Raw genomic sequence first — 23,739 nt, forward strand, 5'->3', positions numbered from 1 at the left:
ATTCAATCAGTGTTTTCCACTGTATTAAAGAGACTGTGGTAGGTGGAACAATGGTTTCCTAAAGATGTCAATGTCCAAATCCCCAAGGCCTAGGAATATTTAGGTTACATGGCAAAGGGGATTTAAGTTTGCAGATGAAATTATGGTTGCTAATCAAATTAAAATAAGGAGACATTAAAATAAAGAGATGATCATTAAAATAAGGAGATGATTCCAGATTATCTACTGAGTCCAATATAATAACAGGCATCCTTAAACATGAGAGTCAGGGAAAGGTGACTGTGGAAGAAATTCAGACTGATATAACATGAGGTTTCTACCCACTATTGCTGGCTTTGTAGATGGAGGAAGGAATGGGGAAAGCTAGAAGCTGGAGAAAGCAAGAAAATAGATTCATTCTTTGAGACTTCAGAAAGGAACACAGCCCTCAGGGACTTACCTGGTGGTCCAGTGGTTAAGAATCCACCTTGCAATGGAAGGGATGTGGGTTCGATCCCTGGTCAGGGAACTAAGATCCCACTTGTGGCACTATCTAAAATTTAAAAAAAAAGCGTAGTCTCCCCCAACTGTATACAGATTTAGTGCTATTCCTGTCAAAATCTCTGCAAGATTTTTGGGTAAATACGAGCCAGATTTTTCTAATGTCCAGGCAGCCTAACAGGCCTCCTGGACACTGTGTCACTCTCTAGTCTCATTCCCTCGCAGCTCTGGCACCAGATTCCTTTCTCTCCCTTCCAGGTCTTTGCTTAGGCAAGTGCCCCTATTGATGCCCCCACACCACACCAACAGCCCCCCAGCAACTCCCTCCTCTGTTCCCTGACTCCAGCCAGGCCTCCCTGACTCCCTGACTTCTTGCAGGGACCAGAGAGACAGGGATTTCCCTAGAATCCCTGGACCTGCCCAGCCCAGCCCCCGCCCAGGGCTGGCAGGGGAGGGAGCTCTGGAGCTGACAGAGGAGAGGAAATTCCCCTGGAACCTGTTTCTCAGCTTCCTGGCTCAGCTGGGGCACCCGCTGGAGGGAGAGGCCAGGCTGGGCCAAGGACCCTGGCCCGTCATGGCCTTGGCCCTGAACCCGCCCCGTGTCCCCAAGCCCAAGAGTGCCCTGCCCTCACACTACTATGAGAGCTTCCTGGAGAAGAAGGGACCCCGAGATCGGGTAAGACAGGCCGGGGAGCTGGCACTGCTGGGCAGCCCCTGGGCAGGTGCGGCACTTCTCTGAACCTAGACTTTCCCAGCCTGCTGAGGAGGGTGGGGTGGGTGCTGGTTGGGGCAAAGCATGGAATGGGGACTGGGGACTGGGAAAGGTTCTGTCTGTCTGTCTCTCTCTGACTCTGATCTGAGCTCTTTCTCTTTCTGTGTCTCTCCCCGCTTGGCTCTATTGGTCTCTTTCTGAACCTCAGATATAAACAGGAGTGGGGACTTCCTCCAGGAAATGGGGGGGTGTCTTCTGACACCACTCCCCACCCCCGCATCCCTCCTCCCCCAGCCCTGAGCTAACTCTGTGAACCTCACCACAGGGGTCAAGGTCCATACAGATTGCAGGTGGGGACAATGAGAGATACTGGGAGCTGTGTCCTACAGGACTAGATGCCAGTCAGGGGCCCAGTGAGTGTGTGTGTGTGTGTTCCCTCCTCAGAATAAAGCTCAACCCCTCCATTCCGCTAAGGCCCACCCTCATCTCCCACTAGGACCCAAACCAAGCACCTTTTTCCTTGCCTTTCCCCTGGAAGTTTCCTCTTCCTTTCCATCTGCCTTCATGGATTCAAATTCTCCCCAGCCTAGAAAGCACCAGAGGCAGGAGATCTCAGGGGTTAAGAAAGAGGGTTTATTTATCTGTGAACACACCTCGAAGCATGTGGGGGATCTTGCTTCCCCAACCAGGGATCAAACCCACGCCCCCTGCAGTGGAAGCCAAGAGTCTTAACCACTGGACTTCCAGGCAAGTCCTAGGCAGGTACCATAATTATCTACTATGTTATAGGTGGTGAAACTGAGGCACAAAGAGCTTAAACAGCATTCAGTGGGTGACACATAGCTGGTGTATGACAAAGCAGATGAGTTTGTTCACTTACTGCTTTCTTCCCAGTGCCTGGCACACAGTAGTTCTTCTGTAAATGATAGTTAAATGTATGTGTGTATCTAGGATGCATCTATGGATGTACAGATGGGCGGATGGGTGGACAGACAGGTGAAAGGATGGATAAACACAAATATACTTAGGAGACACTGCAGGTTTGGTGCTAGATCACCACAATAAAGCAAATATTGCAATAAAGTGAGCCATATGAATTTTTTTCATTTCCCAGTGCTTTATAAAAGTTACGTTGACACTAGTCTGTGCCCTGTTGTATGTAATAGCACTATATCTTTATAAAAATTAGCTCATAGTCATCTTTCTCTTTAATTAATTATTTACTTATTTATTTTTGGCTGCGCTGAGTCTTTGTTGCTGCTCGAGGGCTTTCTCTAGTTAAAGTCAGGGGAGGCTCCTCTGTAGTTGTAGTGCACGGGCTTCTCACTGTAGTGGCTTCTCTTGTGGCAGAGCATGGGCTCTAGGGCTTGTGGAATAGCACTGTGTCCTAAAAACACAATGTACATAACTTAATTTAAAAATAGTGCTTTTGGAAAAATGACACTAGTAGACACTTCTTTGACTCAGGATAGCCACAGATCTTTGTTTAAAAACAAAACCCCACAATATCTGTGAATTGCGGTAAAATGAACCATGCCTGTAGACAGGTGGATGGATGGATGGGTGAGTACATAAGTGGATAAAAGAATGGATGGGTAGATGAATCAATAGGTGGCTCGATGGATAGATGATCACTGTCAATATAAGAGCTATCCTCATTATGAAAGTGTTAGTCACTCAGTCATGTCCAACTATTTGCAACTCCATGGACTGTAGCCCATCAGGCTTCTCTGTCCAAATACTAGAGTGGGTAGCCATTCCCTTCTCCAGGGGATCTTCCCAACGCAGGGATCGAGCCCCCTTTGGTCTCCTGCATTGTAGGCAGATTCTTTACCATCCGAGCCACCAGGGAAGCCCTTATGGACTCATTAATTTACTTCCTCTTTCAGGAGGTCTCCCCCAGTTTAGCAGTTTGAAGTCCTCTTTCCTCCTCTGCAATCTCTTGGCCCAGGGTTTGTCTCTACCTGAGGGTGCTAATTTCTCTTCTTTGGAAGATTTTAGTGTCTCCGCTTTCTCTGTGGGCTGCCCTGGTGGCTGCAGGTGATGAAGGAAACCATGTAAAGATCTGGGAGAAGCATGTTCAGGCAAAGAGCCCAGCAGGTGCAAAGGCCCTGAGGTAGAGAAGGATGGAGGTGCCCAGCTCTGCCACCACCTCACCTCCCTCTCTTTCTCCACCTCTGGTCCACAGGATTACAAGAAGTTCTGGGCAGGCCTTCAGGGGCTGACTCTCTATTTCTACAACAGCAATCGGGACAGTAAGGTAAGGATGAAAATGAAGCCTCAAGAATTGGCCTGCTCTTGACCCCAGGACCTAACAGAGGGTGTGGACAGGATGTCCTAGCTGGGGGGGGGATGAGGCACTCAGACTCTTGTCTTCTGTGTGCCCAGCATGTGGAGAAGCTAGATCTAGGAAGCTTTGTGAAGCTCACAGATGAGGCTCCTTGGGGGAACTCCCATGACCCTAGCATCCACTTCTGCTTGGTCCTTCGGAACCAGGAGATCAAGTTCAAGGTAAGTCTCTTAAGGGGGGGCTGGTGGGAGACCCTTCCTCCATGTCACACCCACCATTAACACATACCAGCACAGAGTCACGCAGAGTTTATCACTGGGTTGGTATCACTGGGCAAATCATTAACCTCTCTGGGCCTCAGTTTCTACAAATGAAAACTGCGATAATGTGTGTAAAGTGCCCAGAACACAATCTGATCCGCAAGGACCACAACTGCCATCATTCAATCTTCAACTAACATTATTGAGCACCTATTGTGTTCCAGACACCCTTCTTAGTCACAGCAGTGACTAACACAATTAAAAATTCCTGTGCTTAGAACACTCTCTAATACCATGTTCAGTTCCTAATTTGTGTCCAACTCTTTGTGAACCACATGGACTGCAGCACGCCAGGCCTCCCTGTCCAACTCCCAGAGCTTACTCAAACTCATGTCCATTGAGTCAGTGATGCCATCCAACCATCTCATCCTCTGTCGTCCCCTTCTCCTTCTGCCTTCAGTCTTTCCCAGCATCAGGGTCTTTTCCAGTGAGTCAGTTCTTCATATCAGGTGGCCAAAGTTTTGGAGCTTCAGCTTCAGCATCAGTCCTTCCAATGAATATTCAGGGCTGATTTCTTTCAGGCCTGACTGGTTTGATCTCCCTGCAGTCCAAGGGACTCTCAAAAGTCTTCTCCAGCATCATAATTCAAAAGCATCAATTTTTCGGCTCTCAGCCTTCTTTATGGTCCAATTCTCACATCTGTACATGATTACCGGAAAAATCATAGCTTTGATTATATGGACTTTTGTCAGCAAAGTGATGTCTCTGCTTTTTAATATGCTAACAGCATACACAAAAATAAACTAAAAATGGATTAAACACCTAAATGTAAGACCATGTACTATAAAACTCCTAGAGGAAAACATAGACAGAACACTCTTTGACATAAATTGCAGCAGTATCTTTTTGGATCCAGCTCCTAGAGTAAAGGAAATAAAAACAAAAATAAACAAATGGGACCTAATTAAACTTAAAAGGCTTCACACAGCAAAAGAAGCCATAAAAAAATCAAAAAGACACCTATAGAATGGGAGAAAATATTTGCAAACAATATGACTGACAAAGGATTAATCTCCCAAATATACATACAGCTCAATATCAAAAAAACAATCAACTCAAACAAAAAATGGGATGTCTAAATAGACATCTCTCCAAAGACATACAGATGGCCAAGAGACACGTGAAAAGATGCTCAACATCGCTATTAGAGAAATGCAAATCAAAACCACAATGACACTGGTCAGAATGACCATCATCAGAAAGTCTACAAATAATAAAATGCTAAAGAGAGTATGGAGAAATGGGAACCCTCCTGCCCTGTTTTTGAGAATGTAAATTGATGCAGCCACTATGGGGAACAGTATGCAGCTTCCTTAAAAAACTAAATATAGAACTACAATATGATCCTGCAATCCCACTCATGGGCATATATCAGGAGAAAATAATAATTCAAAAAGATACATGCACCCCTGTGTTCATGAAGTGAAGTGAAGTGAAAGTCACTCAGTCACGTCTGACTCTTTGCGACCCCATGGACTATACAGTCCATGGAATTCTCTAGGCCAGAATACTGGAGTGGGTAGCCTTTCCCTTCTCCAGGGGATCTTCCCAGCCCAGGGATTGAACCCAGGTCTCCTGCATTGCAGGCAGATTCTTTACCAGCTGAGCCACAAGGGAAGCCCTGCTATGTTCATAGCAGCAGCATTTACAAGAGCCAAGACACAGAAGCAACCTAAATGTTCTTCAATGGAAGAAATGAAAAAGAAGATGTGGTACATATACACAATGGAATATTACTTAGCTATTAAAAAGAACAAAATAATGCCATTTGCAGCAACATGGATGGACCTAGAGATTATATACTGAGTGAAGTAAGTCAGAAGGAGAAAGACAAATACCACATGATATTGCTTATCTGTGGAATCTAAGAAAAAAATGATAAAATGAACTTACATACAAACAGAAATAGTTCCACAGTCATAGACAACAAATTTATGGTTACCAAAGGGAAAAAGGAGGCGAGGAATAAATTAGGAGTTTGAGATTAATATATACACATTACTATATATAATATAGATAAGCAAGAAGGACCTACTGTATAGCACAGGGAAAACTATGTTCAGTATTTTAAAATAATATATAAGGGAAAAGAATCTCAAAAAGAATCTCATAGGGACTTCCCTGTGGTCCAGTGGTTAAGACTCCACCTTCTAATGCAGGAGGTGCAGGGTCCATCCCTCGTTGGGGAAATAAGATCCCACACGCTAGTTGGTACAGCCAAAAATTTTTAAAAAAGAACCTCATATGTAAAATACATATACATATATCACTTTTCTATACACCTGAAAGTAACACAACATTGTAAATCAACTATACTTCAATTTTAAAAAAAAAGAAAAGAAAAGAAATACCTGCCCTTGTAGAGTTTACAGTCTTGAGTCTTGTGGTGGAAGCATACAATAAAAAATAAAAATGTGTAAAATATATGGAGTATTATATGGTGGCAGATGCTAGGGAGACAAGTGCAAGGGAAAGGGGATGGGGGCTCAGGGCTGCAATGTTAAGAAGTGTGAATAGGTCTTCTTATTGAAGACCTGAAGGAGGTGAGGAAGCCAGCAGTGTAGAGATCTGAGAAACAACTTCAGCAGTAGAAATAGCATGTGCAAAGGCCCTGAGGCTGAACTGTGCCTGGCATGTTGGAAGAACAGTGAGAAAACCCCTGTGGCTGGAGCAGAGTGAGAGAGGAGGAAAGAGGGAGGGAATGAGGGCAGGGAGGGGATGGAGCAGGTTGTGTAAGATCTGTGGGCCACATGGAGGACCTGGGTTTCTACCCTGAAGGGGGTAGAAATCAAGGGAGGGTTTCACACATAGGAGATGTATGATCTGTTTTTTTGAATGTTGATGTGAACTTCTCTGGTGGTCCAGTGGCTCAGAATCCACCTGCCAATGCAGGCGACATGGTCCAGGAAGATTCCACCTGCTGTGGAGCAACGGTTACGCGCCACAACTATTGAGCCCAAGTGCCACAACTACTGAAGCCCATTTGCCTTAGAGCCCATGTTCTGCGACAAGAGAAGCCACTGTAATGAGAAGCCTGCAAACTGCAACTAGAGAAAGCCTGCGTGCAGCAATGAAAAACCAGCACAGCCAGAAATAAATAATTGTATTAAAAATAGTTGATGTAATAACATTAAAGAATAGTACCCCCATATTACTAAGGACTTATATTCAGACATCATTCTAAATTAACCTGTTCTAACATTTAATTTTCATAACAACCCTTGGAAACAGGGATGCTTATTCCTTACTCTCATTTCACAGATGGATAGACCAAGGCTCATCAGCCAGGCATACTTTTTCTTTTGCTCCCCAGGTAGAGAGCCTGGAGTCTCGGGAGATGTGGAAAGGCTTCATCCTGACAGTAGTGGAGGTAAGAGTGGTCAAACTCGGCCCTTCTCTCTCTCCTTCCCCACTTGGCCTGCTCAGAAATCCTTTTTAAAATTTCCATTCCCCAAACAAACCTCTCAACCTCCTCATTAGTCTGAAACTGGCGGCCTCTGAGCCAAGTGTAAACCATCTGCGTTTTGTTTTGCCAACAAGGTGCTATAAATTTAAAAGTCAGCTGCTGTCGTTTAAAAACCAGGGTGTTAGAAAACAGCCCTAATTTCTATGTTACTCAATTGCTCCCCGTCTGGCCCTACAGGCCATTGAGTTTGAGACCCTCCATGCTAGCATTTGCTCTGTCCGTCCCCCATCACGGAAGTCCCCGCTAAGCCCTCTCTGCCCCTGAGGTGTCAGGCGGCTCAGGAACACCCTCCAGACCTGGGTTCCATCCTGGCTACATCCGCACCTTGGCCTCAGTGTGCCCCCTGTGACACGGTCACAGGCTCCCATTCCCTGATCGCCCCAATCCTCGTTCAGCTCCGCGTCCCGTCCAACCTGACGCTGCTGCCAGGACACCTGTACATGATGTCCGAGGCCCTGGCCAAAGAGGAGGCCCGCCGTGCGCTCGAGATGCCGTCGTAAGCGCCCGAGGGTCTCCAGGATGGTGGCGGGCTGGGGAACATGGGGCCGCAGAGGGCAGTGAGTGGAGTCTCCTGGCGGTGGGTTTTGGGTACACGGTGCATCCGGACAGGGGTGGGGATTGGGTCTCCACAGCTGGGAGCCCGACTGGGTGTTGGCGGCGGTTCTAGGCTCCTGACCGCGGGTCTCGGTCTTCAGAGGCGGATTTAGATGCCGGGGTGGCGGGTCTGGGGCTCTGAGTGTTGGCCTCCGTTCCCGGAGGGCAGGCATGGGCTTCCAGAGGCGGAGTCTGGGTCTGTGGGGGTGAGGCAGGGTCTTCAGGGACCAGGTGACGGACAGGCGAGCTTGGCTGGGTGCCCAGGGGCGGGGTTACGTTGGGAGGGCGTGGCTGTGTCTCTGGGGGCGGGGCCTGCCCCAGTGAGTGACGCTGCCCGCTCCAGGTGCTTCCTGAAAGTGAGCCGACTGGAGGCGCAAATGCTCCTGGAGCGCTACCCCGAGTGCGGGAACCTACTGCTGCGGCCCAGCGGGGACGGCGCGGGAGGGGTGTCGGTCACCACGCTTCAGACGCTCAATGGGTGCGCAAGCGCGGCTCCGGGTGGGCGGGGCGTCGGGCACTGGGGAGTGGTCGGGCTTAGGGGCAGTGTCACGTTGTGGGTGGGGCCTGGGCGGGGCCTCCTAGTGGAATCCATCAGGGCTTGGCTCTCCCGGGGGACATTGCCAGGAGCAAGGTCTCTCTTGAAGGTGGAGTCTTCTGAGGACCGAGTGCCCCCGCGAGAGCCACGCCAGGATGTGGGGTGGTCAGGGTCAGGCCCTTCTTGGGGGCGGGGCCCGGGCGAGGGCCGGGCCTGGCCTTGTCCTCGGCTAGGTCATGCACTCGCCCCCTACCCTGTCAGGACGCCGGTGGTCAGGCACTACAAGGTGAAGCACGAGGGCCCCAAGTACATAATCGACGTGGAGGAGCCGGTGAGCACTGGGCCGGGGCCGGGGGAGCGCAACGGCGTGGGCTGCGCCCCTTCCACGCCGGCCCTGATCGTATCCCTTCTCTGACCCCAGTTCTCCTGCACCTCGCTCGAAGCAGTGGTCAACTATTTCGTGTCGCACACCAATAAGGTGCTGGTGCCCTTCCTGCTGGATGAAGACTATGAGAAAGTGATAGGTTGGTAGAACCTCAGGGAACTCGGTTGGGGGGAGGGCTCAGTCCACGCCTCTCCCGCCCCCTCCCCAACCCGGGCACCCTTGGGTCAGCCCCCAGCTGCCGTGCCTCCTCCAGGCCGCCCTCTCTGTTCCAGGCTTCGTGGAGGCGGATAAAGAGAATGGCGAGAGTGTGTGGGTGGCGCCCTCGGCCCCCTCCACCCCCAGCCCAGGTGATGCCCCCTCCCCGCGGCCGCCGCTGGGGCAGAGTGGGAAAGGACCTAGGACCTCATGGCTCCACCTGTGCCCAGTCTTGCACCTAGAGTTGCGGGGACCCAGAAAGTACCCAGACCCTGTCCTCTAGGTGCTTCCAGGTTATGGAGGGAATGGACAGAGCTGGGCACACACACTCGCAATCCTGAGGGGTTGAACCTGGGGCTGGAAGGTGAGGGGTGGCGGGGTGCGGGGGTGGGGGCGCAACCTAGAGTTGGGGAGAGGAGGAGGATGGGCAGAGTTGGGGGGGGAGTCTTCTTGGAAGAGTGGGTGTTTCCCAAAGTTCTCAAAGGATTTCATTAGGAAGAGATGGAAAATCAGGCTGGGAGGTGGTCCAGATTATGGAGCAAAAGGAAGAGATTGGAAAAGTGGAAAGGTCTGTGGGATGAGCAGTATGGTCTTCCCTGGACTGGGCAGATGCTGAGGACGCCGCATGCATGATACATACACAAATGTATGTACAATGTACACAAATGTACATACATACACACATGCCACTCATGAACATAAACCTGTGTGTGTCCACCTGCAAAATGAGAAGTTCCTATGTAGACAGTGGCTCCACCCATGCATAAACATGGCTGTCATACAGTTCTAGTCCCATATAGCACACATATATTTACTTCAAGTCACAATCATGTGTGTACACACAAAATGCAGACATATCTACTCATGAGCACAAATCCAGACCTTTACAGATACATGTGTGTACACACTAATATAGACAAGTGCTGTAGCACATACCTTAGCATCTATGAGGTGTCATGCATGCACGAGAGTATAAACCCTTTGCTGAGCTGTGCTTAGTCGCTCAGTTGTGTTTGACTCTCTGACCCCATGGACTGTAGCCCACCAGGCTCCTCTGTCCATGGGGATTCTCCAGGCAAGAATACTGGAGTGGGTTGCCATGCCTTCTTCCAGGGGATCTTCCCAACCCAGGGATTGAACCCAGATCTCCCACATTGCAGGTGGATTCTTTACAGCCTGAGCTACCAGGGAAACCCTTTACTTATATTCCACTTGTGAAATTCACCCAGTGTCCATGTATTGCTCCCCAGGGACACACATCCACAGACATAAACAGGCCCATGCCCAGACACACATGCATGGAAACACAGGCTTGTATCCTGGTGTGCACACACACATCCCCACCTGTGTCTCTGTTTCACATGGGCCCCGACAGTGACCACAGTTTCTCACCAGGTCCTGAAACCCCCAAGGGTGGCCCTAAGCAGCTACCTCCCATGTCCATCACGCCTACGCCCAGTCAGGACAAGCTGCCTCCACTACCGGACCAGGATAACAACTATGTCATCCCCATTGGAGACACCCCAGCTGCCAGCTACGTGAACGAGGATGGTGGGTGGGGGACTGGAGTGGCTGAGAGCTGGTAACGGGTAGCAAGCTGGTGACTGGATGTGACATGCTACATCTTTGTCCACGCAGTGCCTTCCCCCAGTCGACCAGTTGTTCCAAAGCCCAGGCGGTTGGCCAAGCTACAGGCAAAGCTTCCAAAGTCATCTGTTGTGCCCAAGTCAGGTATGGGGAGGGTCCCTCCTCCCAGCACCTCCCCTATCCAGCTGAGGGTGGGCCTCAGCCTTCATCTGTCTGTTCCTGCAGAGCCCAAAGGCCTCAACAGTGGCCCAGCCAGGAAGCTGGCAGCCAGCTCAGCACAAGCTTTCTCACCCACCACAGGTAAGGGATCAATGTAAGAGGGCTTCTCAAGTGGGGGACCCAGGTGGTCACACTCTGGAGCACTCTATGCTTGGTTTAATGCTCTGCTGTGTCCATCTTGAAGTTCCTCATGGCCACTGAACACATTTTCATCTTACGCTGCAGTGGTCCTGGGTGGATATAAGCAGAGAAAGCCTAGACTGGGGGTCTCTGGTGCCACTGGAGCTCAGGTACCCCTACCCTCATTCTCAGGGCTGGCAGATGTGACAGCAGAACTGGAAGAGAAATTGCAGAGGAGGCGGGCACTGGAGCAGGCAGCTGAGCGCGTGGCAGACCAGCGGGTCCGTCTCCAAGTGCCACACACCAGTCAGACGGACCCCTCCTCCCAGAATTAAAGCTCAAGTGACCCCAGGAGCTGTATTTGGCTTGGCTGGGTGGGGCAGTGCGGGGTCTGTTAGATGACTGCCCACAGCTGGTCCCAGTGGTCCTCAGCTCAGCAAAACCTGCCTCCTGACCCTGTAAGAAAAGCTCCCACCTTTTTTATGGCTGTGCCTCATGGCTTGTCGGGGGCTTGCCTAGTGGCTCAGTGGTAAAGAATATGCCTGCAATGCAGGAGACACAGGTTCAATCCCTGGGTCAGGAAGATCCCCTGGAGTAGGAAATGGCAACCCACTCCAGTATCCTTGCCTGGGAAATCCCACGGACAGAGGAGCCTGGCGAGCTACAGCCCGTGGGGTCTCAAAGAGTCGGACCTGACTTAGGGACTAAACAGCAAACTTGTGAGATCTTAGTTCCCCGACCAGGGATTGAATCCAGGCCTCTGCAGTGAAAGCACAGAGTCCTAACCATTGGACTGCGAGGGAATTCCCAAGAAATTTCCTATTTTACAGCTGAGAAAGCTGAGGTCTGGAGAGGACCAGGCACAGCCAGTGTCACCCAGCCCCAAAAAACCAGCAGCACCACCTGGCCAGTGTTTGACCTTTATTAGGAGGTGAGGTGGGGAGGAGGGCCCTACCCGGTGCCCGTTCTCCATCAGTGACCCCCCCCATCAGGAGTTAAGGCTCCAAGCAGCAAGTGAGAGGAGGGTGCCCAGCTGAAACAGCCGAGGCCTGGAGGCGGCCCCCGAAATCTGCCTGCTGATGGGCAGTCCAGGGGCCTAGGTGAGGCTGGTGTTGGAGCTGCTAGTGGCACTGCCCCGCTTCTGCAAGCAACGCACAGAGCTGGGGACCTGCAGGCCAGTCGTCACGTGGAAGCTGCCACACCACACCTGGGGGACAGCCAGGGCAGGGAGAAGGGGACAGACAGGCTCAGCAGGAAATCCAACCCTCGCGCCACCCCGCTCTTACTTCCCTGGGCCCCTGACAAGGCCTCACCGTGAAAGCTGGCAGCAGCGGCTGTGTGAACTTGGCCTTGAAGGTGTGCAGCAGCTGTTTGGTACGGCCATTGTAGAAGGACAGGAGGCCTGGGGTGGAGGGCAAGAGTGACAAGGGGACCAGTGAGAGAGGTTTGGGCAGAGAGAGAAAAGTGGAGAAGGGTGGCCAGAGAGGCCAGCGAGGGCTTGGAGGGGATCACCTTGATGGAAGTCACAGTGCACGCCCAGGCAGTCGGGCACGGGGGCATCCAGCATCTTGGCCTTGTTGGCATGTTTGGCAGTGAAGCTGACCTGCAGCCAGTTGTTGACGTGCAGGCACCAGGACGCAGCTGTCTTGCCCAGCTGCTCGAAGCGACCCAGGCTACGGTAGGCCACCCCCACGCCAAACGCCTTGCTGTCTGGCTCGTATCGCACTTCCCAGTAATGTTCCCCGCCGTCAATCAGCGTGTCCCCTAGGGGATGGGGCAGGTAGGGGGACTAGGTAGAATTGGCTCCCGGGTGCCCTTTCAAAATGGGCAGCCAGACCCCAGCTCTTTCCTCCAGACACTGCCCGGTCCCCAGCTATCCCATGCCTCCCTAGATACTAAGATACTAGATATCTGACTAAGCCCAGATAAGTCTCCAAGCCTCAGGGAGATATCAGTTAATCTACACCCTCCCAGGATCCTGGATCCAGATTCTTGTGACTTCAGCGATTTTCCCATCCAGCTATTCCTGCGCTGCAGCTTCTCCACCCACTTCTGCCCCACCAGACCATAGCTCAGCTCCTCATTCAGCCCTGGAAACCAGCTACTCCCAGGATTTCCCTGGTGGTCCAGTGGTTAAGACTCCGCTCTCCCAATGCAGGGGCCTGGGTTCCACCCCGGTCAAGGAACTAGATTCCAAATGCTACAACTAAGAGTTTGCATGCCACAACTAAAGATCCTGAGTGCCGCAACTGAGACCTGGCGCAGCCAAAAAAATAAAAAAAGAAACCAGCAACTCCCTAACTTCATCTCCCATCCTCATCGCCTCCCAGGTATTACAGACCACACTGGCTTCTGCATAGATCCCAACCTCTTTCTCAAGGTTTTTTCAGGACAGTGGTGATTTCCAGGAATTCCTGTTCCTCCTCAGACTCCAGCTTCTCCTTCACAGGATCCAATCAGTCCTGTGGTGCCAACCACACCTCTCACCCTAGTCATTCTCTCCACTTCTCAGACTCAGCTACTCTCTCTGGCTCCTCCACTCACCTTAAGCCACTTCCCTGAGCCCCTGTCTTGCTTCAGCTCCTCCACAAACCTGCCTAGCCACAGGCAACTATTCTTTTCAGCTAGAGTCTCAGCTACTCTCTGGGTCTCATCTACTCCACAGACCTCAGAAAATTCCCCCTCAAGCTACTGCCCGGCCCAACCCAGTCTAGAGCATTCATAAGTTCTGATTTTCCCCCAATGATCCCTCAGACCCAAATCTTCCCATTCCCCCAAGGTCACAATAACACATCACTGGTACTGTTCCCACAGAAGCTTTTTTTGACACCTGCCTCAGTTTCCCCAGCCAAAGGAATTCCCTCCTACCAACCCCCATCAGGGCCCTGCCCAGACTTCTCCTCTCTACTCCTGTCTTCCCTCCTCCTTACCCAGCACCGTGTAGGACTCAGCTGTGAAGCGATCCCGTCCCCCACGACCCGAGGGCATCCTCTTGGGAGATGGAGTACCTCTGTGGGTGACAGGGAGGGGGAAGTCTCAATTCAGACCTCACCTCTCCCATAGGAGGGCTTCCCTGGTCCACCCCAGTCACCATAAACTTTTCATCTCTCCTGGACGGTGTGTGGTTCTTTTCATACACAGGGTCTCTCATGTTGGAACATACCTGTGCCCTTCCTCATCTGGAAAAATCCTATTCGACCATCAAAACCCACTTCAAAGCTTCCTCTCCCTTCATTCACTTTTTGGGCTCCCCCCACTCCATGTCCCTCCCTCTACCCCAGCCTTGACCACACTGGACTCTGTATGTCCATGTCCAGTTTGATCTCCTCCACCAGAGACTCGGGGGGAGAGGGGGCAGGCTACCTGGCTGGGGAGTTGACGGGAGACGCCGTCCGCCCCTTGCCATCTTTCTCGCGAGCTTTGATATCCTGCACCTTCCCGCCCATGGCGTCCCACTCCACGGAGAGATCGTCCACCCGCAGGTTCTGGTGGGATGTGGACGCATCCAGGTGGAACATGAACGCTGGGGCCAGGCAGACACAGGAGTCACAGAGATGGGAAAACCCAGAGACACAGAGAGAGACAGACAGTGACCACGACAGACCATGACAGGGACAGAGAACAGAAAGAAACAGAGACTAACACCAAGAGCGAGAAAAAGAGACGAATGGACAAAGGTTCAGAGATAGAGAGATATAGAGACAACAGGCAGAAAGGCACCAAGAGATGAGACAGGGAAGGGTGGAGAGGGCAGAACATGTAGCCAGAGGAGTGAAGGCCAAGGGCTAGTTGCCTAAAGGTCTCCCAGGTCTGAAGCCATTTTCAAACCACTGTGCTGCCCTGTGCTTTCACTGGGGATTAATCTCAGAAAAGGGGCTTTGCTACAACATGACAGAGCTAAGATAGAGTGCAGAAAGGATTTCCTACCCGAACATGCAAAAGTATCACTGGGGGGTCGCTAAGAAATCTGTCTTCAGTACTGATATCCTATTTCCAATTCTATAGAGCACTTAGCTATTTTTTTTTTTTTTTGAAGAGTGAGTTAGGGAGAGAGAGGGAGTGCATGTGTGTAAAAACCATCCAGGTATGATGCAATCAACTGCAAATGCAAAGAACAATACCAAGTTTATACCAGACACTCAGGCTAAGGAATCTACTATGGATTGAGCACTGGCAACCAGGGCAAAAAGGGCCACAGAACCCTGGTTAGAAGATTTTCATTAGACACCAGTCCCTGGAGCCCTGGGAGTGAGTGGTTATGGAGTCACAGCAAACGGACGTATGGGAGTCAGTCACCTGGTGTCTCCAGGGTCACTGGCTCGGAGAACTCGCCTGAAACTGCCTTATTACAGGCCTTCACACGGAAATTCATGTATTTCATGTCAAACTTGAGACCTGCAAGGCAACAGAGGGGGCTTAACACTGTGTACTCTTTGAGCGATAGATTAGAGGCCCCTGTATCCCACAGTCATCCCACCACCTCTCAGTCTAAGGAGCACCTTGTAGACCACATAGTAACCCTGAGAAATCTTCCCTGTCCTCATTCACCCGTGGAGCTATGGATCACTTGGCTCCACCTCTAATCCAGATTGGCCAATCAGGATGCTTTAAGGCTCAATCACAGCAATTGGTCCAGGGATAGGCACATGACCCAAACTGGCCAATCAGAATCTGCCCTGGGACTCTGTTGAACTAGCCAACTAGGAGGAAGCCACTCCTGGGAAAATTTGCCACCATGTTGGCAACCCTATTTGAGAATGTCTGCTTTCTCAGAGCCAACAAGTGTCTAGAACTGAGCTGAGTGAGTCATATGCTGGAACTCCTGGATCTAGCCATGACCAGTGCCTTAAAGATTTTCCCTAATAGTATCCTTTTAAAAAGTTATTATTAATTTCTTCTAATCTTAAAAAAAAACAAAAGCAACTATTGAACTGTCTTCCTCCTCATGCGAAACCTCTTTGGAGATATGTCCAGACCTCTCTCAGTGGCCTCACTCCCTCTCCCTCTTCTGGGCTTGTCAGTCCTCATCTAGTAGGTTCTCCTGGCTGCCCAGTCCTTCCTTCATGGAACATTTTTCCTTGGCAGTCATGGCATTTCCCTCTGCTGACTGTCCCCTCTGACTGCTCCCTCTTGGTCTTCTTTGCAGGCTCCTCTGTACTCTCAAAATGTTTGGGTGACTCAGTCTAAGACCCTGCTCACCCTTAAGACACTATCTGCCTACCCACAGGGCACACACAGCTCAACCTCTAGCTCAGACCACGTGGACAGTTGCCATTGGTGTTCCCTGCAGGATGCCTTCTCTGGGCATTCCAAACAACACTCAGAAATCCATGTTCTGAAACCTCTCATAGGTCCCCTTGCCCTCAGAGTAAAGTCCCTATTTCTCTCCTACCCTTTCCCTACAGATGTTGTTCCCTCTGCAAAGTTAACTAGTTCCAGACACAAAGGCTCAGTGTTCTGTCCTCTGAGCCCTTGATCAGTCTGTTCCTTGGCCTGGAACTCGGTCTCCCCGGCTTCTCTTTTGGGCCTCGGCTTGGCTATTACTTTTTCGAGGTGCCCACCCAGACTACCTCACCCTTTCTTGAATCCCCTTCTCTGAGTTCTGTAGTTTGCTCAGCAGCGCCACCTACTGCCCCAGCACTAAGTAGAAAGGGTTAGTCGCTCCGTCGTGTCTGACTTTGTGACCCCATGAACTGTGTAGCCTGCCAGGCTCCTCTGTCCATGGGATTTCCCAGGTGAAAATACTAGAGTGGGTTACTATTTCCTTCTCCAGGGGATCTTCCCGACCCAGGGATCGAACCCGGTCTCCTGCATCGCAGGCAGATTCTTTACCCTCTGAGCCACCAGGGAAGCTAAGACTACCAGCCAGAAGGCTTGGATTCTGAATCATGAACCTATCCGACTTTTCACAGTGGGCGTCTGTTTCCTAGTCTGCAACCTAACAATCAATTTCCCCACACTGAGCAGGGTTCACATAAGGATGAGATGGCCCAAGGAATATAAGTTATAAGAACTTAACCAAAATCCTCCTGTCTTCCAAACAGTCAACAAGACAGTAGGTGGACTGCAAATAACCACATGGGTTATTTACATAGGTGAGTGAATTCATCATCTTCAATATCACAGGTCTTGTGAGGGATTCAACTTCCTGCCCCGAGGAATTCACTCACTATGGATTTTGGAAAAGGCCAGAGGGGTAAAGTGGATGCATCTGGAAGCCTGTGATGGAGAAGCTCTACACTTTGTGGTAGTAGTTACACAGATTTACATAGGGAATAAAATTGCATACAGGATTACACAAGTACATGCAAATCAGTGTGTGCTAAACTGGTAAAACTGATGAAAAGTAAATCAACCCTGCAGACTGTACTCATGTCAGCTTCCTGGTTCTGGTATTGAACTCTAGTTATGTAAGCTGCCACTACTGGAGAAAGCTGACTATATACAATGTATATATATTTCATTGTATATATATATATATATATGATATATGATATGTGCTCAGTCGTGTCCAACTGTTTGTGACCCCATGGACTGTAGCCTGCCAGGCTCCTCTGTCCATGGGATTTCTCAAGCAAGAATACTGGAGTGGGTTGCCATTTCCTTCTCCAGGTGATCTTCCCGACCCAGGGATTGAACCCACGTCTCTTAAGTCTTCTGCATTGGCAGGTGGATTCTTTACCACTAGTGTCACCTAGGAAGCCCCACATGTGTGTGTTTGTGTGTGTGTATACACAATGAAATATTATTCAGCCTTAAAAAGAAAGGAAACTAACACCTGCTACAACATGGTGAACCTTGACGACATGATGCTCAGTGACATAAGCCAGGCATACTGTATGACTCCATCTATATGAGGTACTTAGAGTAGTAACATTCCCAGGGACGGGAAGTAGAATGGTGGGTGCCAGGGACTGGGGAGAGAGGAATGGAAGTTAGTGTCTAATGGGGACAGGGGAATTTCCTGGTGGTCCAGTGCTTAGGACTCTGTGCTTTCACTGCCAAGGGCACGGGTTCGATCCCTGGTCAGGGAACTAGGATACTGCAAGCCATGTGATGTGGTAAGGCCAAAATTTAAAAACAAAACAAACAACAACAACCAAAACTAATGGGGACAGTTTCAATTTTGCAAGCTGAGAAATTCTGGAGATGGATGGTGGGGGTGATGGTAGCACAACATTATGAATGCACTGAATAGCTGATCTGTACACTTAATGGTGACCCTAGTGGATTTTACCTTATGTGTATTTTGCCACAATAATTGAAAAAAAAAAGACCAGGGAAAAATGGGATGTGTTTATTTTGATTTCCATGCAAAGGATAAGCTGAGAGCTTCTCAGGCCCTCTTCTCTGCTGCTGGCTTTTCTTTCCTGCAATTAGCATGCTTATTATTAAGCTTGTATGCTAATTACAGATAGGGAGCAGGCTGATTATAGCCCAAGAGCCCTGGTGATAGTTATCTTGTCAGGGAGACTCTCCCCACCCTTGAGGGCTTCCCCTGGCTCAGGATGGTTTTTTAACTCATTAGGGACCCCTGATTTTACCTTCCTTCAGACCCTCCTCTACCAGCTGGATGGATTCCCCCAGTCTTTCTGTTTTTGTATAACTGCCAAGGAAATCCTCAGGTCCTGGGAGGATGGTTCCCTGAACACCAGCTACACGAGAGGAGGGATTCTCACGCACTTTGTTTAGTATTGTAAGGACAGTGCTTGGTACCCTGCAGGGACTAAGTCAAAATGAAAGAATGAATGATGGATCATAGAGATAAGACAGGGATGGAGCACACCCTTTCCAGGTGCTTCACTCAGTTCCCTCTTCTGTAAAAAGCTGACAATAACACACTCATTATATGTGGGTAAAATGTTCAGCACATAGTAAGCCCTCAGTACATGGTGCAGGGCTGTCACCAGCATCGTTTTCCTTATTATATCTGTTACTCCCCGTCAGCCCAGCAGAGCCTTGAGGACGGTCCACGAGCCCCAGGTGGACTGATGGGGAAGGCTGAGCTGTCCTTACCGGTCAGGGTGTATTCCGTTTGCCGGATCCCCTCGATGACCATCCAGGGCTGGTCCTCCTTGAGGCGGGGTGGGCCCTCAAAGTTGGTCCGCCGATATTCCAGCACAAAGTGGTCAATCTTGTTGTCCTCGTCTGGCATGCGCCACACCAAGGTTACACAGTTGTCGGCCACTAGGGACTCGGCCAGGTCGATCACAGGGGCGCTAGGCACTGCCCAGGACAGAGGAGAGAGAGGTGTCAGGGAGCCGGGCGGGGGGCGGGGCAGGGAAGCCTGCAGGGGCGGGCCTGGCTGTAAGTAACCCTGCCCACACACTAGACTTTCTTGGGGTCTGGGCGTCCTCTGGATACCAGGGTTAGGGGCGGGGCTTCTCTGGGTTCATGAGCCTGGGGGTGGAGCCTCCTCAGGGTTTCACCAAAGGGTGTGGGGCACAGAAGAGCTTTTTTAGGGTTCAACCAATGAATACTTGGGCTTCTCTGAATCCCACCATTTAGAGGCAGTAAGTTTCCAGAATGCTACCAACTGGGGTGTGGCCTCCATAGGACTCCCCCCCTACTGGGTGGGGATTTTTTTAGGATTCTACCACAGGGTGGGGCTTCCCTGTGGCTCCACCCACTGGAGGGTGGGAATCCTCAGGGCTCCAAGTCAGGGTAGGACCTTCTGTGGTTTCCACAAGTGGTTGTCAGCCTTATACTGATTGTCATGCCTTGTCTCTAGGCCCTTTCCTAGACTTTGGGATTTTTTTCCCCTATGATCCAATGAGTTCCCCTCTCACCAGGCAAGAACGTGAGTGCCTGCAACATCCTCCGCTCCTGTGCAAAGTCCACCATGAGGTGACTCATGTTGTCGCTGACCTTGGCTTTCAGTGACAGCCGGAAGGCGGGGGCCATTGTCACACTGCAGGGAAGGAGGTGGAGGCAGCCTGCACACTGCAGGGAAGGAGGTGGACGCCCGGGCCTAGTCCCCTGAGGTGTGTGTAGGGGGCCCCCTCCCCCTTGTTCCGGTTCCGTGCTCTGGGCCAAGGGACCCTCACCTGGGTGTTCCCACCTTCACAATGGGGGTGGGGCAATGGGATGGGAGCCAGGTCCCAGCGTCTTACCCATCTTTGATTTGCTTGGCAGCCTAGAAAGAGGGACAGAACAAAAGCCAAAGAATTGCGTTGAATCAGAAACCTAGTACACAGACAAGAAGACTGAGGCCCAGCCGGGTGTCCATGTGTCAAAGTGCCACAGCACGGGGGCAGAAAACCTTGGCCGGACCCTGACGGGATGGGAGGCAAAGACAGGCTCCCACCCCTATCTCCACCTCCTGCCTAGTGCCCAGTACATAGAGTTGACTGATTTAGCAAATGAAAATATAGGCTACCCAGTTAAATTTGCATTGCAGATGAACAATAAATAAATATATACTTTTTAGTATAAGTAGGTCCCATCCAGTATTTCAGATATACTAAATATTGGATGTGACATATTACTATAAAATTAATTCCTTGTTAAATTTGAATTTCAAATAATGAATAAGTATTTTAGTGTAAATATGTCCCAGGCGACATTTGGGAAATACTTATACTAAACATTTGCATGAGATATACTAAAAATTTTATTCATTCTTTTTTTTAATTGGAGTATAATTTCTTTACAATGTTATATTAGTTTCTGTTGTACAACAAAGTGAATCAGCTGTACGGATACACATATACATGCTCCCTCTTGGACTCCTCTCCCACCTCCTTCCCATCCCACTCACCTAGGTCATCACAGAGCACCAAGCTGGGCTTCCTGTGAGTTTTAGATCTATCACAAAGAATTATTATTTTAGCATATGTCCTACCAATGATGTTTAGGATGTACTCAGACTAAATACTGCATGGGCCATAATCAGAGTAAAACATTACTCATAGTTGATCTGAAATGCAAACGTATCTGGGTGGCCACTCTGGCTCCCGAGGCACCCACCTGGGGAAAGTCCTTGCTGTCAGTGGCCAGCAGGGTCTGGTTGGCCGTCTCCAGAAGCTCCTCGGAGCTCTCCAAGGCTCGCGTGCAGGCAGCCAGCTGGTTCTGCAGGTGCCATGCCACCGAGAGAAGAGACACTTTACTCCACGGCATCAGACCCTCCCAGGGCTCCTCATCGCCTTGGGGATCTGGGGTACCATGTCCTTCTCCAACTCCAGGTGGGAGAGGGAAGCTAGAGGGAGTTTGGACCTCTCTGTGGGCAGGACATCAGAACCATTTGGGGATCCCTTCCTTAGAATTGGACATGTCCAGGGACTTCCATGGTGGTACAGTGGCTAAGACTCCATGCTCCCAATGCAGGGGGCCTGGCTCGATCCCTGGTCAGGGACCTGGATTCCACACACTAACTAAAGACTCCACATGCTGCAAGGAAGACCCAGCATAACCATATAATTAAAATAAATGAATATTTAAAAAAAAGAAACAGACATGCCTAGGTCACATCCAAGCCTAGAGCTCCACATTCCTTACAGATGGGCATCCAGGGTGCTAGCAGGTGACCCAGGAAGTGCTGGTGTTGCCCTAGTGATCCCAGCTTGGAATCTGAGATCCCAGAGGAGCCATAGGGGGTGTTTGGTAAGAGGTGATGCCCTCAGATCTGAGGGACCAGTGGGAAGGGCTAAAAAATTGGAAGTGCGAGATGAAGACAGGTGGGGAAGAATAGCCAGATGTAGGGGTGGGGCCTCAGCAATGGAGGGGAGGGGTGGATGGGAGAAGGGATTAAGAGGGAGAGCAGGTGGGTGGGGGATGGATAGGTCATGGCCAGGGAGGGGGCTGGGAAGAGCCCAGGGAAAAGAGAAGGGGTGGCTGACACCACTGGACAGTCTGGCTCAGGACACCGGGGACACTGGAGGCCCCTCTGGGAAGGGGCAAGAAGGAGGAGCAGGTTCGGAGGAAGATGTTGAAGCCAGTCGGGCTCTGGGGAGTGTGCAGGGGATGGCGTCTGAGAGGGGGTCAGGGAGAGCACACCGCCCCCCCCAAATCACACACACCTGCAGCTCATAGGTGCGGCTGGCACGGTCCTGCTTTATCTTCATGAGCATGCCCTCCTTCAGCTCCTCCAGGAGGGAGAAGAGGGACTGGAACTCGGCTTCCAGGTCCTCCTGCACCTTGGCCGAGTTTGCCTTGGAGAGACGAGGTGGGGTCAGAGCGGCCAGGACTGGCCAAGCCGCTGCTCAGACAGGCAGTGAGGCCCAGGGTCCCCAAGGGCAGGTTACCTCCATAGCTGCCCTACCCCCCGCCCTGGGGGCAGGGGTGACTTCCTCACCTCCACGTTCAGCAGCATCTGCTTGAGGGAGTAAATGAAACTCTGGATCTCTTCATTTTTCACAGCCAGCGTCGTGATGATCTTCCTCAGAGCCTCCTGCCCCCACAGAAGCATGCACACAGCTAAGTCCCTCAGCCTGGCCAGGGCTCCCTGACCTGAAGCTCCCCCTTTCTGTCCTCCAGGGATCCAGGGAAGGGACATGGGAGCCACTGTGCCAAGAAGCTTGGGCACCAGCCAAGAGCAGGCCCTGGGTGGAGCTCTGGCCCTACAGCCCTCAGGGAGCAGCAGGCATCAGGCACATTGAGCCCACCCATTTCACAGGGGAGGAAACTGAGGCTCCCGAGAGAACTTCTCAGGAAGCACAGATCCTGGGCCCCAGCCAGGTCTGCCTGAGTGCAAAGCCTTCAACCAGGTAGCTATATCCTGAGGGGGAGGGGCATGATCGGGTAAGGAGCTAGCTCCGGGAAAGAGACCCCAGAGGAAAAGGATGCCCGCAGAACATGGGTTCATCTGGAAAAGGGGAGACGCTAGGGAATCAGGTAAGTGGAGAAAGGTAAGGAGGTCTGGGGGAGGGGATACCGGGAGAGAAGGAGGCTGGCACGGGTGGGTGCTTCTAGGGCCTGCAGCACTAACCCAGACCTCCCACGGGTCCTTTTCCTGGGGGCACGGGATTGGTGGGGGCCTCCTGTGCTGAACTGGTGGGGCGTCCTCCGAAGAGCGGCGTGGCCAGGGTCGGGACACCTGGTCCGCAGTCCCGATGGAAGGCGTGGGTGATGGAGCCAAGGCTGGGTCCCTGATACTGGGGGGTCGTGGGGGGCCATGAAGGGGCTGCGCCTGAACTCAGGCCAAGATGATGTGGGTCGTGGCTAGGGTGGGGGGCTGGGGCGTCCAGAATGGGGGCTAGATCCGGGCGTGGTTGCGGCGAGGGTGGGGCTTCGGCCGCAGAGCAGCTGGGGTCGGGGGAAGCTGGGAGGACGCTGCGGCATCACCTGGTTCCCCTTCTCTCGTCCACCCCCGCTTCGGACCGCGCCCTGCCCCGCCCGGGTCTTACTCTCTGGTCCTCCATAGCTGCAGCCCAGGTCGTCCCGGCCCGGCCCGCGGGCCCCACTCGCTCTTCTAGTCCCCAAGCTGCCTTTGCCGCTGCCGGTAGCCAATGGCCCGCCGAGCGCTGGCCGCCGCCGCCGCCGTGCCCCCAGTCAGCGCTCCATCACTGGCCGCAGCGCGCAGGCGCGCCCCTCGCTGCAAGCTGGGAAATGTAGTCTTTCTTGAGCTGGGGTCGCGGAAGGCCAAGACCCTCAGAGCCTGGGTCGTCGCAGGTGATATTGCTAATGATGCCTGAGCTGGAGAGAGCTCAGAACTGGGAGGCAGGATGCCTGGGTTCAACTGCCCTATGATCTTGAGCTTGTGCCTAGTACTTCTGTGCCTCAGTCTCCCAACTCTTTCACCCCTGCAACTTCTCAGCTACCACTCAAAATGGAATTTCATCGCCACAGCTCCGGCCTTCCAGCCGGGCCCGTAGACCTGGCTCCACGACTACTCAAGC

At 51.4% G+C, this 23,739-nt stretch overlaps 2 protein-coding genes across 7 annotated transcripts; one reads left to right on the forward strand and one right to left on the reverse strand.

The window, feature by feature from the left end:
- Positions 1-1,008: 1,008 nt before the first annotated feature.
- Positions 1,009-17,199, forward strand: STAP2 (signal transducing adaptor family member 2). 3 transcript variants are annotated; one of them, XM_081499711.1, is made up of 13 exons: positions 1,009-1,156; positions 3,381-3,452; positions 3,581-3,703; positions 7,116-7,172; positions 7,664-7,764; positions 8,206-8,340; positions 8,659-8,728; positions 8,819-8,921; positions 9,055-9,129; positions 10,373-10,528; positions 10,616-10,708; positions 10,790-10,864; positions 11,096-14,016. In XM_081499711.1, exons 1-13 carry the CDS (start codon positions 1,055-1,057, stop codon positions 11,236-11,238), a joined length of 1,305 nt encoding a protein of 434 aa, XP_081355837.1. In that variant the 5' UTR covers positions 1,009-1,054; the 3' UTR covers positions 11,239-14,016. The 3 variants fall into 3 exon arrangements, with proteins under 3 accessions (XP_081355837.1, XP_081355838.1, XP_081355839.1); XM_081499712.1 differs by lacking the exon at positions 11,096-14,016 and adding an exon at positions 17,030-17,199 and having other exon boundaries at positions 1,055-1,156; XM_081499713.1 differs by lacking the exon at positions 9,055-9,129 and having other exon boundaries at positions 1,055-1,156.
- On the reverse strand, positions 11,810-23,408 carry FSD1 (fibronectin type III and SPRY domain containing 1). Of its 4 annotated transcripts, none has more exons than XM_081499699.1 (13): positions 23,248-23,408; positions 22,197-22,292; positions 21,922-22,053; positions 20,873-20,974; positions 20,017-20,039; positions 19,693-19,814; positions 18,920-19,129; positions 15,200-15,298; positions 14,291-14,426; positions 13,834-13,913; positions 12,416-12,667; positions 12,217-12,305; positions 11,810-12,110 (listed from the first exon to the last, which is right to left on the reverse strand). In XM_081499699.1, exons 1-13 carry the CDS (start codon positions 23,260-23,262, stop codon positions 12,000-12,002), a joined length of 1,467 nt encoding a protein of 488 aa, XP_081355825.1. In that variant the 5' UTR covers positions 23,263-23,408; the 3' UTR covers positions 11,810-11,999. The 4 variants fall into 4 exon arrangements, with proteins under 4 accessions (XP_081355825.1, XP_081355826.1, XP_081355824.1 ...); XM_081499700.1 differs by having other exon boundaries at positions 12,507-12,667; positions 14,267-14,426; XM_081499698.1 differs by having other exon boundaries at positions 14,267-14,426.
- Between the last annotated feature and the right edge of the window lie 331 nt (positions 23,409-23,739).

Source organism: Giraffa tippelskirchi, chromosome 6 (genome assembly GCF_054371585.1).
Source record: "Giraffa tippelskirchi isolate mGirTip1 chromosome 6, T2T-mGirTip1v1.2.pri, whole genome shotgun sequence".
Taxonomy (NCBI): Eukaryota; Metazoa; Chordata; class Mammalia; order Artiodactyla; family Giraffidae; genus Giraffa; species Giraffa tippelskirchi.